Source organism: Theobroma umbraticum, unplaced genomic scaffold (assembly GCF_002168275.2).
Source record: "Theobroma umbraticum cultivar Fairchild unplaced genomic scaffold, ASM216827v3 scaffold_20.0, whole genome shotgun sequence".
In the NCBI taxonomy this organism is placed as follows: domain Eukaryota; kingdom Viridiplantae; phylum Streptophyta; class Magnoliopsida; order Malvales; family Malvaceae; genus Theobroma; species Theobroma umbraticum.
In genome coordinates, this window is record NW_018397266.1 from 6,260,198 (window position 1) to 6,275,935 (window position 15,738).

The 15,738-nt window shown below is 36.8% G+C and overlaps 2 protein-coding genes and 1 pseudogene across 2 annotated transcripts; 1 reads left to right on the forward strand and 2 right to left on the reverse strand.

Moving 5' to 3' along the window:
* Positions 1–791: 791 nt before the first annotated feature.
* On the reverse strand, positions 792–3,471 carry LOC110423200 (IAA-amino acid hydrolase ILR1-like 1). Its single transcript, XM_021437357.1, has 5 exons — positions 3,037–3,471; positions 2,147–2,272; positions 1,746–2,060; positions 1,471–1,599; positions 792–1,269 (listed from the first exon to the last, which is right to left on the reverse strand). Exons 1-5 carry the CDS (start codon positions 3,436–3,438, stop codon positions 892–894), a joined length of 1,350 nt encoding a protein of 449 aa, XP_021293032.1. The 5' UTR covers positions 3,439–3,471; the 3' UTR covers positions 792–891.
* A 4,871-nt stretch (positions 3,472–8,342) lies between these two features.
* On the forward strand, positions 8,343–9,633 carry LOC110423177 (peroxidase 65 pseudogene; annotated as a pseudogene).
* Positions 9,634–9,774: 141 nt separating this feature from the next.
* Positions 9,775–14,461, reverse strand: ARL1 (ARG1-like 1). The gene is made up of 11 exons (XM_021437328.2): positions 14,347–14,461; positions 14,047–14,129; positions 13,839–13,950; positions 13,653–13,757; positions 12,251–12,301; positions 11,297–11,386; positions 11,090–11,198; positions 10,838–10,986; positions 10,707–10,760; positions 10,380–10,602; positions 9,775–10,290 (listed from the first exon to the last, which is right to left on the reverse strand). Exons 1-10 carry the CDS (start codon positions 14,425–14,427, stop codon positions 10,384–10,386), a joined length of 1,053 nt encoding a protein of 350 aa, XP_021293003.2. The 5' UTR covers positions 14,428–14,461; the 3' UTR covers positions 9,775–10,290; positions 10,380–10,383.
* Positions 14,462–15,738: the final 1,277 nt, after the last annotated feature.

Consider the following 15,738-nt stretch of genomic DNA (forward strand, 5'->3'; position numbering starts at 1 on the left):
TGGAGGCTCGTGGGGAGATTAATCCATTTGATAGTGACTTGACTGAACATCTCTTATGCTGTACAAGTCTTAAGCCAATTCATGCAAGCACCAAGAGCTCCTGATCTTGCTATGGAAAAAAATTGGTTCGATATATCAAGAAATCTCATAACCATGGTCTTTTTTGTTCCAATATGAACTCACTTGAGTTAAAGGCATCCTATGACTCAAATTGGGCTACTTGTTTGACTACTAGGTGTTCAGTTTCAAGAATACTTATTTTTCTGAGAGACACTCTCATTAGCTGGAAATCAAAGAAACAACAAATGGTATCTGGATCATTAGCTAAGTCTGAATATTGAGCAATGGCAATGACAACAGAACTGGTTTGGTTACGCAATGTTTTAAAAGATATGTCCTTTTTTATTACAGAACTTATTCCTCTATTCTGTGATAACAAGTCAGCCATACACATTGCACCCAATCTAGTCTTCATGAATGAATTAAACATATCAAACTTGATTGTCATTTTATCAAAGAACACGTTCAACAAAAGATCCTAGCTCTTAATTTTGTTCCCTCACATAATCAACTAGCAAATTTGTTAACCAAGGGACTTAATGCTGAACATTCAACTTATTGTTAAATTGTATAAGGGTTCACTCTCCACCAACTTGAGGGAGGCGCAAGGCGGATACCTACATTGGACCTTTAGGCCATGCTGATCTCCTTTACCGAATTGAGGTTGGAGTACCTAAGTGTAATTTTCTTTTCGTCAAATACCTAATGAACAATTTCAATAAAGTTTGGATTCTAAATTTATAATTTACCCAATCAAACACGTTGATAATATATGAACAATAGAGAAGGAATATAGTGATCAGTAATAAAACAATTTAGCAATAAGAATAATCAAATTGAACTTCTTGTAGAATTCGAAAGATATGAATGTGCAAATGCTGCATGAATTGCTGCCCCAATGGGAAACACATCCTCATCGATGGTGTAATAGGGACTATGTGGAGGATGTATGGCTCCAGTTTTCTCGTTGTTAATGCCTAGGAATAGGAACGATCCAGGAACCTTGTCCAAGTAGAAAGCAAAGTCTTCACTCCCCATGAAAGTAGGAGCCAGTTTTGTGTTTTCTTCTCCTACTATCTCCCTGGACAGACGCATTACATGTTCATGAACTTTTTCATCATTCACAGTTGGAGGAATTGTCGGGTGTTCCTTTCCTGAGAAGTCAATCTTCGCAGAGCACCGATGCACAGCTGCCTGTGCTTTGATTACCTTGTACAAGAAGTTGGATATTCATGAATACTAATATAAAAAATCATCTTAATAAATAATATCTAATATGCTATGTTCTGGTCGGGCTACCATTTTATTTCCCTTAGAAATGTAGGCCTACTGATTGTTCTCCAGCGATGAAATTCACATTCCATTTCTTAGTCCCATTAGTCATTTGAAAACTAGGAGATAAATAGTCACCTCTTCTATTCTGTCCCTAAGTGCATTGAAGCTCTTCTTGCTGAAAGCTCTGAAAGTTCCTGCTATTGTTGTTGAGTCCGGGATCACATTGAATGCAGTTCCACCATGAATCATGGCTACTGAGACCACCTGCAATATTCAATACTCTGAAAATTGTGACATAAATACATAATTACATTAAATCCAACATCCAAGGAAATGAAAATTGCATGATCGAATGACCTGATTTAGCTGATAAAGACCTTGACATTATTTGAAAGTGGAAATAACTTTACCTTAGAATCTAAAGGGTCTGTTTCCCTTGAAATTATATTCTGTAAACTTATTACCGCTGTTGAAGCTGCCAAAATCGGATCAATGGTTTGTTGGGGAACTGCAGCATGACCTCCTTTTCCACTAATTGTGGCTTTGAAGCTCCCACACCCTGCTAGAAACTCTCTAGGTCGTGTGGCAACAACACCAAGGGGATATTCAGGCACTATATGCAACCCAAAAATGGCCTCTACATTTTCAAGCACCGACTCTTTGATCATGTCTTTTGCTCCTTCACCCCGTTCCTCAGCCGGTTGAAATATAAGAACCACAGTTCCCTATTGCAAAAATCAAATTTAGTTTCTAATAATCGAAGTGAAGAATTTATATCCTAAAACCAATTGACAAATGCTTTAGGCTTCACCTGTAACGTGCATCGCAGCTTTTGCAGAATCTTTGCAGCTCCAAGCAGCATAGCAACATGGGCATCGTGACCACAGGCATGCATTTTGCCATCTACTCTGCTTTTATGCTCCCATTCTACCAATTCCTGCATATTAAAGATGCAGACTACATGACATTCCAATGAATATTTAATAAACTTTTCAATTTCTTCTTCTTTTTTTTCCTTTGGGGCAGGGCCTGACAGTCTTGAAAGACGGTCATATTTCTCAAACTCAACCAGTTCCTTCAGTCATTTGCTTTATGCAATCTATTAAAGCTGAAAACATGTCCAGCACAAGGTTTAATTCTTTTTCCTCTACTCCATGGCAAATTAAATCTATAAAACAGTTGAATTTTCCTTATATCTGATCTTGTAGAAACATTAAAACCCACCGCCTTTTCTTTCTGTGCAAATAGGAGCCAAATGTAGACAGCACTTTCAGTTGACTTCTTCCCATAATTCATTATCATGGAAATATTTTGCTCTGAATTTTATATAAAATAGCCAGCTGAATTCAATAAAAAAAAAATACTGTTACCAGTGACCATATCATAAAAGAAAGTACTATTTTCTTTCTATGATTAGTAAACTTTTCAATGGTCTCCCCTTTACTTAAAACAGGGCAATAAAAAGGAAAGAATCATTTGTCTGTTTCACATCTGAATTTCTTTTTCAACTGTAGATGCTCCAATCCTATTGATTATTGAATACATCTTACATCAATGTAACAGCGCTCAAGAAATCAATACCCTGTCCTGTAGCTACATAATTTAATCCAGTACACGGTAAAAATATTTCAATTTCCTCTCTTCAGTTTTCTTTCTCCATTTAAAGCAAGGGGGACAGAAATGAAAAGAAAGAAAATTGACCTGAATCGGCAGAGCATCCATATCAGCTCTCAAAGCAACAAAAGGTGGAAAACCAGACCCAACTGTAGCCACAACACCAGTTCTAGCCACAGGCCACCGATAAGCAACCCCAAGATGATCAAGTTCATGCCTAATAAGCTCACTCGTCTTAACTTCTTCGAAAGCAAGTTCAGGGTGTTCGTGTATTTTCCTCCTTATCTGCTTCATCCAATCCACTGTTTCTTCATCATATGCGAGCCTAAGTATCCGGTCTTTGACTGACACGTTGGGACAAGCTGTTGGACTACTTGAAGAATCGAAGCAGTGCTCTTCATGGCAAGAAACTTGGAATACTAAAGAGAAGAAGAAGGGAGACAGAATTATGGAGATTAAGAAGATGTGTTGTAGGATGTCCAGGGCCATGGCCAAAGGCCAAGTTGGTTCAAGTGATACAAACGGTGCGGGTGGTTAAGATTTTTATATGGACTCTCTCTCTCTCTCTCTCTCTTTTTATTTTTTATAATGGACTTTTTCTCTCTTGACTTTTCTTAATTAATTATTATTATTTGTCGTGCTGTTTCTGGTCTTATGCATCACATTTCGTTTGACATGAAAACACAATTGCAGGATTCTTGATCAATTCCAATGAGAATTTTGGTAACGGATCCATCAGTCCATTGACACCAATGAGTCCAATAACAGAATCCTGTTGATCAGATTTAGAGCGGCTTATGATTGATAAGCTGTAGCCTAATAGAGCAACTTTGATTTGGCAAAATGGTATTATCCTGGTGGAAAGCAACTGCCATTTACGGTGGCCCTTGCATCACTAGCCATCGAATATGTTTTTCACATTGTCCACGTTTTTTAATTCCTCAAATTCGTCTCCCATTAATCTAGACTAGATCAATATTAAGTCAAAAGTTAACCCACACTGTGCTTCTTTCAAGTTATACAACAAAAGGTAATAACCATCTTTTCTTGCCCACAAATAAAAAGAAATCTACTTCCTAAAACCATCTGTCCTTGTCATCTATTAAATTTTCTCAACAAATTAAGTAATTATCCCATAAAAGTATAGGGAGGTTTGATATTTGTAGATGATCCATCCTATAAAATCATGTGGAAAACCTTCATCCTTTCACATTAGATATACACAGGGTTCACGTTTCAAGAGTCTTTTCAGTTAGTATTAGGTACAATTCTTTTTTTTTTTTTTTGGTAAAATGGCACTACCCTCCTACAACTACAACTACAAGCCACAAGGCAAGAAAATTACAAAACTAGTGGGCCTTGCATCAATGTCTAATGTGTCTCACATCACTTGCTGTCTTTTAGCCCTCTAAATTATCAAGGCAAAAATTACTTTCCTCCAATTCTTTTTTGTACCTTTTTGTAGTTCAAAAGCCAAATTCGACATCTAAAATCCTTTCCTCCCCGTGAAGGCCGTTGGTCCCAAAAAGAATGCTAAAGGAGAGGTTAATAGCACTTAAAAATATTTTGAAAGTAATTCTTTGGAAGATGAAACTGCTTAGAAGATTTAAGATGGATAGCTTAAAGCTTGTTGAGGTTAGTGAGCACCATGTAATGAGAGATTAAAAGAAGTGGATAAAACACAATATTTATAATGGTTGATCTACTTAACCTACATCCACTACCTTGATCTTCTCAATCATGAAATTTTAACCCAATTTCACTATAACTAATGGAATTAACAATTTTTACCAAGTTTTGACAAGAAGAGCTTCTAACCCAAGCTCTAAACCCTTACAACAACAATTAGAGTGCCTCACACTCTTTAATTAATCAAGAAACAAAGCAAATATGGAGTACAATTAATCACCTAGATGATTTAAGATGTATGAGTTCAAACTCAAACACTTTACAAAGAATGAGAGTGAAAAACAAGTGTATCAGAGAAGGTTTTTTCTCTTTTTGGCTCTCTTAAACTCTTTGGAACTTCTCTCTTCTATTTTTGATCGTCAGAAAGGCTTTTTTACTTGAGAGACAATTTCTGGCCTTTAGAGGCAGATTCTGATCATTGGAAATAGTTCTGATGCTATTCTAGTCTTCATTTTGTCTTCTAGTGCTTAAATTCAAATGTGCAAACAATGCTTCGTTAACTAGTTAAAGATAGGCTTTACCTGATTTTGCCTTCTCTGACTTGCAATGTTTGGCAATTCTCTTCACTGTGTTAACCAGTTAATGGTAGCTTTAATTGATTAAAAACTTTTTGTTTTGGGACATCTTCGAGCACTATTTTTAGCCAACCTTCTTCCAACTGATTGATGCTCCTCTTAATTGATCGAAGCTTCTCTTCCTTCATCCTTAACTAACTAAAATAGGCTTCAACTGATTAATAATTCTTTAAATTTGAATTTCTTCGTTTGACGCCCTTTAACGATCATTATCATTTTGAATTTGAATTTTGGCGCTTCTAGGTACTTCAAGTTTGAGCTTTAACCAATTATCCCTTTTAGTTAACCAAGTAATAAGCTTCTGTTTTGCACTTAGTACCTTTCTAATCAATTAAGCTTCAAGCTAACTGATTAAGGCTTTTCTTTCTCACTTTGGTGTAGTGCCTAATGCTACCTTAATTGATTAAGGTTTCATGTTAATCAGTTAAAAACATTATGTTTTCACTAAGTCATTTCTTCTTTGCTTTTTTAACTGATTAACTCATCTTCCATATGACTTACATTTAAAAATCAAATTTATTATTGGAATTAAACTTTATCCTGCACACGTAAGTAATGTAGCTAGACATCAATGAATAAGGAATGTTTTATTATCATCAAAAACATATGGAGTCAACAAAAGCAATACTTAGTTTCAAAATTTTAAGCCAAATCATAAAGGAAAATAGAACTTCCTCTTTATATGCTTTATTTGAGTACTTATTTTGTGTCATGTTCCTTGTAAAGTACACCTAAACAAACAAATAGTTATCTTACTATGCTTGCTAAAGAAAGTGATAGCTAAAAAGTATAAGGTAAAATACTCTCACTCCCTAACTTTTAATAATAATTCTACATAGGTTTATTAGTTTGCGAAATAGACAGTCAGTCCCAAAAGAATATCTTTTGTTAGACATATATGTCGAGCCGTTAGTCAATCGTTAATATTCTCATTAATTTGATGACTTGTCAATATTAAAAAGATAATTTTACCTTTCATTAATTTTAAAAATTATTCTTATATAAATTATAATTTTTCATTTGTAAAAATTTTTTCTCTTGCAAAAACAATTCTCTCCCCAAGAAAAGGCAACATCCATCTAGTGCTCCCAAGGGAAGGGAGGGGAGCACCTTCTCCTTAAAAGCATTGATCTGATGTTGTCAAGGGTGCTCTTTTTCTAGTGCTCCCCAAGGACCATAGGGTGGTTGGCTGGCAAATGGGAGCACCATTAGGTGACCACACTATTTGAGAGAAAAAATTGGGAAAAAGTAAAAAGAGTATTTTAATCTTTTCATATTTTCTGTTAACAGTGTTTACACTTTAGGTCTCATTGTCCATTTTGAAAATTAATGGACACGCGTGGATGTTGGGATGAGCCCTGCAACCAATTGAGATTAGTTAAGGCTTGATTCTAATCATGCAATAATATCATTCATATTGCATGATTAGAGGTTTTTCTTAATCAATAAAATGTTAATTATAATGGGTTATATGTCTAATTGGATGAAATTCATAAGATTAATATGCCTTGCAAGGGAATTATAATGGATTACGGTTATGAAATCTCTATACATCAAAATATAATCTCTAAATGTTCTTAGTCGATGTATCATTGAGACTAGATGTCAATGATACTTAGAGACTAGTACATTCTATGTTCCTTACTTAATAAGTAAGCAACTGATCTTATAGGTTGAAGTATAGAGATACTTGGAATTAGAATATAGGTACTTGCCTAGGAAAGCAAGTTCACCAAACATAACCTATCATAAGAAGTGCATTTTGTATTTCACTCAAATGTCTATGCAATACTTCTCATGTGTCAGTTATATAAATACTCCCTAAATTTGAGACCCTTGGTTGTGTATATATATCTTGTCTTTTTCAAGCTACAATGGTACTCTTTGACTCTTCAGTGAACAAGGCTTGTTTTCTTCTTCTTCTTTTTTTGCCTTACTTTCTTCATATTTAAGGTGTTACACATTTAGGTGTATGGTGCTATTATGATAGCTTCATGTTATCCTTTTATTTGTTTAGTTTCGTTCTTTGTTTTTCTTTTGATGATCTCTATTTTCTTTTGCCACTTACTATATTTTTATTCTGTGTTATGAGATTTTATTATTATTATTTTAAATTTTTATATTTGTTAAGGTATAACTTGTTTTGATTTTATGATATGAACTGTATGGATTACCTTTTACTGTTTCAAATATATATATGTGTGTGTGTGTGTATGTTCAAGTTATTGTTTGAGGTGTGTCATGTGTGGAAGAATCCATCCCATGAAATTGGTTTTTAAGTGATAAATAAGTTACCGAACTTCTCGATGCTATGTGGCGAGGGAATGATGTTTCTCATCATATAATATTGGTGCATCATTGTGATATTTATGTGTATTCTAGTGTTAACTTTTCAATTGATATCGGACTTGTTTCGAGAAAGGTAGAAGATGTCTTCCCTCTATCTTCCTTTTTCTAGTCCTCAAGAAATAATGATGCAACATGAAAGCAGGACACTTTATATTCCAAACATGTTGCTTTATCATCTAGTATTTTTTTTTTTTCTGATTTGGGGGGCAATGAATAGGGTTCAGTTCTTTGAGTTAATTTTTTTGTTGTTTTTGATTATGATCTTGACAAGCCTATTTTTGCTTCGTCTGATCCCTGTATAGCGTCTGCCACAATATGTGTATTTCGTCCCCTATTGTTGATCTGTCTTACAACAATGAAATGGGGATGACAAAGTTCAACGTGTTGAAAATATGTCTATTCCTTCCTTCAGACGTCGATGATGGCTTCATGAACAGTGAGCAAAAGAGTTGGAATTATCTTGCGATTTTGTGGTTGAAGCATTAGGTGAGTTATGTTATTGCTTTATATATAGGCATTGAACCTCTGTTATCTGTTTGTTTTGTGAAGGGCAACAAACACCCTTGTGTGTTTTTGATATACTAATTTGGCAGCCTCAGCCTCGGCCTCGCCCTTGGGCATCGTAATATGTTAGTTTCCATGGTTTGGGGAGAGAAATTCGGGTCCTGAGTCCCCTGGTCACCGCTCGTTGGTCTTGCACTAGTCCAACCATCGGCATGCAATTGCAACCCAAATACAGAACCCCCTCTCTTCCCCTCCCAACTTATCAACCATTTTCTCCTCCAAAAAACCCTCTCTTCCACAATTCTTTTTCTCTTCCCCTATCCTTCCCCAACCCTCCATTTTTCTACAAGCCAACAACTTAATTCCCTTGACATATTGTCCCACGCCTCAAACAAACAACATTTTCCAGTCTCTCTAAAACAATATGGCCTTCCCTAATTCCTTTCTTCTAGCCGCCCTCTTTTCTTTCCTCTCGCTTCTTCCCTCAGCACAATCTCGTCTATCCACCGAGTATTATAACAAAACCTGCCCTCAGTTTCATAACGTAATGCAAAGAATCATTGCTGACAAGCAACTGAGTGCCCCCACAACCGCCGCTGCCATCCTCCGTGTCTTTTTCACGACTGCTTTGTCAATGGCTGTGACGCCTCCCTTCTCATTGCCTCCAATGCCTTTAACAAATCGGAGCTAGCCGCAGATATAACCAGTCCCTCGCTGGAGATGCCTTTGACCTGATCGTTCGTGCCAAGACCGCCCTCGAGCTTGAATGCCCCGGTGTCGTTTCGTGCTCTGACATTCTCGCGGTTTCTGCTAGAGACCTTGTTGTCATGGTGGGCGGTCCCTTCTATAAAGTCCGTTTGGGGAGAAAAGACAGCAAGGAATCCGATCCCTCTATAGTCGAAAGCAATATCCCTAAAACTACAACACCAATGAGTGAGATTCTTGCTCTCTTCGCTGCCAAAGGGTTTTCAGCCAAAGAAATGGTTGCCCTTACGGGTGCACATACCATTGGTTTCTCCCATTGTAAAGAGTTTGCCAATCGAATATTCAACTTCAGCAAGACTTCTGAGTATGACCCTGCCTATAATCCTGTATTCGCACAAGGGTTGAGGAAACTCTGCGCTAATTATACCAAATCTCCAGAAATGTCAGCTTTCAATGATGTGTTCACGCCAGGAAAGTTTGACAACATGTATTTCAAGAATTTGCAAAGAGGATTGGGGTTGTTGTTGTCTGATCAGGCTATGCTCACTGACAACACGACCAGGCCATTTGTGGACCTGTTTGCTGCAAACCAGACAGCATTTTTTGATGCGTTTGCTCGGTCCATGGAGAAGTTGAGCCTTTATAAAATCAAGAGGAATAGGGAAGGCGAAGTAAGACGCAGATGCGATCAATTTAACACTCTTGAGACTTAATGAGAGATACTAGAGGCGGTGGTAGACAATGCGGATCAAAGATTCTTTTTGTTCCTTGGCTTATAGTTGCCACCGTCACTGTTGTATTTTAATCCCAAAATGTTGTAAGGAATTGTAGAGCATCGTCAAGTATTTTTTTTTTTTTTTCTTATGTCTTTACTGAACAGTCCTTGACATCAATTGGAAACAAAACAACAAAAGTCTCAACCTCTCCCAAACCCCCTGGTTCATAACGAGATTACCAGATGACAAGAAGACAATAAGCAACTGTACAACCTCAACCCAATCCATTAACGTGAAACAAATCCTTTATAAAACTAAATCACTGCTTTTGGCACATCACTTCACCGCCATGATTAAAAGACATCAGTTAGAATCAATCAGCTAATACAATATTCTGGCAATAGTGAACACACCAGGCCTAGGAGGTGCTTATAGACTGCCATTTCATTACCCCAAACATACAACCCATTTAAAGAGTTGATGGAAGGAGGATCTTGAAAATTAATTTTCTGCAATTTACAAGTATTCTGGTTGGGAATACAAAAGGGGGAAATAACAAGATAAGACCTAGGCAAAAGGTTGGGGGAAAAAAAGAACGAATTTTACAATAACAATGCGCTGCTGTCTTCCCTTCCTTGGCATGCGGAAGAAGTAGTTACATTTTCTTAACCATTTCATTCAAAGATCAACATATTCTGTTGCAGTCTAATACTTGCCTGCACAGATGTTGAACCACTGCAATAAATTACAGGTGCAAAAACCGATGACTTGTAGACCCCAAATGTTGCCAACTTCTTTATAACCTGATACAACAATTGACATGGTTTAAGCATTCATTACTGTTCATCCATAGGGCAGGAAGCTGCCCAGAAAATGATATGCAATACTTTACCTATTCAGCACGGCTTTCTCTTGTCAACTTTTAAGTGGATATTATACCATTTCTTCTTCTTAGTTCTATCCCTCATTGCATGTTTTCTTTCTCTCACTTCGCCATCTTCTTTCACCTCTTTGGAGGCACCCTTGCTCCTACTCCTACTTGAACTTCGCTTAATTGGTGGAGCAGTTGTGTATGAGGCATGAATCTCATTCCTTTGTTTGAGAAGCTCATCGATCTGCAAAACCAACATATAGACTGTATTTGAGAAATTTATCCATTTACTTATGAATTCAATTCTCAATGGAGCTTAGACATGTAATTCCCACAAGTTAATCTCACCTCTTGCATTTCCTTCGCGTATCTGCTTGTCATCTCCGTAAATTGTGCCAGGACCTGCAACACTCTCATGAATATCAACAAGAAAAAAGGTTTAATACAGGCATAGACATTGCATTTTTGGAAGAACATACCTCTCTGTATTCAGTTTCAAACTTTGACAGTTCCACACGTTTGGACAGAATCTCAGCCTCCACGGCTCTAAGATTCTCCTTTTCCTCTAGGAAAGGGGCAGCACAAATAGCTTCTATAGTGTAGCTTACACTTTTAAAAAAGTTGTCACCTAGAAAATATGTACCAGATTTATAAAATGGTAGTGAGGTTCAACAATGCATATAACCAACAAACACAAGACATCTGACAGACATAGCAATTAAAGAGCTAACCGTAAACAGCAAATACATGAGTGCCTGGTTTTAATTCAGTTATTTCACATGGTTGAAATCCATCCAGTTTTTTGAAGAAAGCTGTATCCGGATCCTTTGCAGCAGCTACCTGCAATGGGGCATTTCCAAAACCAGATAAACAATGATGACAAAATATCAAACTTCAATGTGAAACACAACCGCCATATTCAGAAAATACTCACTCACCGAATTGACTGTTTGATCCAAGCGATACACAGGGAAGCCAAGAAAATACATTCCAGCAGATGTAACCTTTCCTGTTTTTGCACTATCCTCCTACATCAAAATGAAACAAAATTATCTTTAACATGTGCTGTAGAGAAACACAAGAAAGATAGGATGTGAGGCAAAAGAGCTTAATAACTATGCTAATAAGGCTTCAGTTTTTTTTTTAAAATAAAAAATTATTAAGAAATTTTCCTACCAGAATCTCCACAACAAATCACCATATTAAGATTGAAGCCATTTCCCACACAAACTTAAAGTATATTGACATTTTATCACTAAATGAAAAGTACCAAACAGTGATGAGAAAGAATTCAAAAGGCAGGAGGAAAAGAAAAAACACATGAAGTGAGAATTGAAAAAGACAAAGGACAGAATTGCAACTTTCTGAAGATAAATACAGTTTGACAATCTAGTACAGTGACCAAATCCCAACTGATTTTACCTAATTCTACTCATGCCTCCACTATGTGTTAAAAGGGGATACGCAACGTATAAAACAGAAGAGGTAAATAAACACAAAGGTAACAAAGATGCCTTCTACAGAAATTCTCTTGCAGATGACAAGGAAAAAAACCTAAAATTCTCTTTATTGTCAGCTTGATAAGCACCAACCTGAACTTTGGAAACCTGTCTTATTGATCAATCAACTATTCTTGTATACAAATCCTGTTGCTTTACTCCAATTTTGTGAGGTGAGAAGACTTAAAATTGTTCAAGAATTATCAATATACAGCAAGTTCATGTTACTCAAAATCTAAATGCTACACACAAAGAGAATGGAAGAGCTTTCAATCTCGGAGTTCAGAAGACTTAATTGTGATTGCTCATCCGAAGAACTTGTTATACAATATAAATAATACATAACTGAACAAAAACTTTAAAGAGAGAAAAGGGAAGGAGGGAGCTAATTACCTGAAGAGCAAGGCTTAATCCACCGTTCTCTTCTTGATCAAAATACAATAACTGCACAAAACCAATCCATTACTAAAACAATGAGTAATTATTCATGGACCAGAAAAGGTAAAAAGATTATACTTGCCTTTTCGTTTTCCCTAATAAACCAGACAATTAGTAAGTAACGTATAAATATTTGTATTACAAAATATTTTCAAAGGAGAACATGGGAACTCAATACCATTGCCCATTGCATCTTAAGAAAGTTGGTAGTTCTAAGCAACGTAAACCAAGCATATGCCCCAATAATATTCTCAAGAATACAGGTTTCATGTATCTATTCTTTGTGACTTACTTAACTAAGGACTATTGATTGACCACACAAGAGATTAAACACCAGCTTCCCGTATCAATCCTCTGTGACATAGACTAAGGACTCTTGACTTTTTGAAAGTGATTCAATGATTCTCTATCCAATCAATTCTTACATCCTAACCAACAAAATACTCCAAGGGGATTTTCCTTTCGTTCTTTTGCTTTTATTGTAGGGAGGAATGGATCCTTTCTTAAATCTTCTGATGGGAAGTAAAGCAATATCCTCTCACTAAAAAAAAAATTCCAGGCTACTTAACACCTACTACTAACACACGCACACACACATATTGCTAAAGGTTCAGAAGGGATATAATTCAAATTTTGTTTTTGTTATAACACTTATTCAAAAAAGAAATGAATCACAGTTGCTATCAATTCAAAAAGTTACTCTGGCCCCCCACCCCCCCTCCTCCAAAAAAAAATAGAAAGAAAGAAACCAATAGCTATCAAAATAGGCAAACTTCATGTGATTATGCATAAACACAACAAGAAAGATGAACACATAGACAGGCACAAATAAAGAACACGCACACACACACTAAATGGCTACTAAACACCTACTATTAACACACACACATGCGCGCGCGTGCATGCACGCAGACACAAGCACACACGGACGCACGCAGACACACGCCCACGCACGCACGCACACACGCACATGGACGCACTCACGCACGCAGACAACACACACACACACACACACACACAAAGGACACAGACACAGAGAGACACAGACAGAGTAAAGGGTCAAAAGGGAAATAGTTCAAATATTGTGTTATTACACTTAACCAAAAAAGAAATGAATCACGGTTGCTACTATTCATTAACTTAGTCCCATCCCCTCCCCACCCCTCTTCCAAAAAAAAAGAAAGAAAGAAACCAGATAGCTATCAAAATAGGCAAACTTCATGTAATTACGCATAAACACAACAAAAGATGGAACACATACACAGGCACAAATAAAGAACACATACACACAGTGACACATAAAGATGCAAATGCAGATAATATTGAATGCACAAAATCTAACTCATTCTTTATCCACCTTGAACTTGCTTTTATCAGATGATTGTACTCGGCAAACAAACCCATCTCTTGCTTCCGCGTCTGTTATTGTGACAGAGTAGAAGTGAGCACATTGTTTTTCAACCTGTTAAAGGTGCAACATATTTAGTGAGTGCAAAAAATCAACGAAAAGTACTAACAAAGAACAGGAACATAATTATCTCACCTTCCTTGAAACAGGTTGCTCCAGCAAAAGTGGACGAATAGTGATCATACCATTAAGTGCCTCCTCCAAAACAGTTGCAGATACAGTGGTCTTAATTGGAACCCCAAGTTTACTATTAACAGGAATTAGTTAAAATAATACCCAATGCATATCATAAAGGCCAGCAAACAGTGGAACACATTAAAATATAAAAAAGACAAGGCGTTACCTAAAAAGTGCAGCAAACATTGTGTTCACAGCCCCCAAACTTGAAAGATCAAGCTCCAATTCTTGGTTATCTGATTCAACAGCCTATTTCAAAGGAAAGAACATCATGATCAAAAAAATTTGTGCTTCAATAAAATCATGTTTGCTGGTGCACAATGGATTGTTAACAAGTGGAAGCGTGGAACAAGAAGATTCTTTACAGCCTCCATGTACAACACAGTAAATGTAACAGTGAGAAAATTGCAGATAACCATCAGCCTCAAATTACCATAGAGAAATGGTGCATGCAAGTATATCTCACCTCAAAACCAGCTGTGTCATACTGGCGTCTTTTATCTGGATCAGACAAGATATTATAAGAAAATGTGACCTCCTTGAACATATCAGCTGCAACAGGATCATTCCATCTTATCAGGATGGTACCTGAATAGCACAAGATTAGCATCTAAATAGCAAGTCACCTGAACAAGGAAGGACGAGTATAACCAGAACTTTATGTGCACAATGCAGAGAGAAATACAACAAGAAATAATAAATGCGTCACCTATCTTAAAAGTAGTCAATGCCCTATGCTTTATACCCAAAATGAAATTTTTCATTTCTCATAACTGCTTGCTGGAAAGAAGTATCATCAGGGCAAATAATCCATTCTTTGGATTTGTGGTGAAAACAAGCTCCTTCCGAGGCACAGGAGTTACCTTTGTCCTCATGGTGCTTTCGCTAGATTTTACCAGTTGTTGGACCCGTCTTCCTGACATCTAACCAGTTACTCATAGCCAGTGCTATCATGCTTCACACCCCCCCAACTTGCATCCACATACCCTTGTATGGAAGGGGGTAAAGAAAATAAAAATTCTATCTCATGTGTGAAGACCAGCATCACAAATCTGTTTTTTGGCTAAGTCCTCCTGCTACTCACGTTCTGTTGATACAATGCCTTCCATACATACTACCAGCATGGGGCCAAACCAACAAATCCCAGTTACTTAAAAAGCTCCAATCGCCATTTCCAAATACAAGTCCTCAATACTTATTCTCCCACTACACTTCTATGTATGCATGTGACTTTATCATATAATTAACCATAGTTATAACAATGCGCAAATTAGTGAAAATCTCAGACGCTTTAAACTAAATAGTTAACCCTGATCTATTCGATAATAACCACTAAAAACGTTAAAAAGAAAAAGAATTCAAACATTTCAAAATTTCCAATTTACAGGAAAGAAAAATAAACATACTGAGAGCCATTTTCCGGTACGCGTCTTAATTTCTGATCCGTGGAGTTCCTCGAGACCCCAAGTACCTCATAGGATCCGCCGAAGCTGCTTCGCCATGCCGTCGTTTTTCTCCGACTTGAGCGATGTGCCGGCAGTTTCCACAAACACCACCAAAAAAGCAAAAAAAAAAAAAAAACCAAACTAAACCGTAATTTTCTTTTCGGTTTGCTTTCGGAAACCCTAGAAAGCCAAGCCTTCACCGTTATTCCAAAAAGAAAAGAAAATTATTTTCCTTACGTTTCCCGCTCATTTCAACCAACTTTAACATTTTAGCAGTTTAGGAAGAAAAAAATTAAAAATACAATTAAAAAAAATCAGGAGCATTGAGGAGAGAAGGGCCAAAGAGGGGACTCCATGGTACCTCCAAGCTGCAGCTTTGGAGGAGAGGGAGAGAGAGAGAGAGACAAAACAAA

What these genes read in the sequence shown, in the direction of transcription:
- ARL1 (XM_021437328.2), bottom strand. Translation starts at nt 14,427, where the DNA reads ATGTTCAAGGAGGTCACATTTTCTTATAATATCTTGTCTGATCCAGAT. An exon ending in ATGTTTGCTGCACTTTTTAG is followed by an intron (nt 13,951 to 14,046) that starts GTAACGCCTTGT and finishes TCCTGTTAATAG; the next exon opens with TAAACTTGGGGTTCCAATTA. An exon ending in TCATGTATTTGCTGTTTACG is followed by an intron (nt 10,987 to 11,089) that starts GTTAGCTCTTTA and finishes CATATTTTCTAG; the next exon opens with GTGACAACTTTTTTAAAAGT.
- LOC110423200 (XM_021437357.1), bottom strand. Translation starts at nt 3,438, where the DNA reads ATGGCCCTGGACATCCTACAACACATCTTCTTAATCTCCATAATTCTG. An exon ending in CAGACCCTTTAGATTCTAAG is followed by an intron (nt 1,600 to 1,745) that starts GTAAAGTTATTT and finishes TGAATATTGCAG; the next exon opens with GTGGTCTCAGTAGCCATGAT. An exon ending in TTAGGGACAGAATAGAAGAG is followed by an intron (nt 1,270 to 1,470) that starts GTGACTATTTAT and finishes TTCTTGTACAAG; the next exon opens with GTAATCAAAGCACAGGCAGC.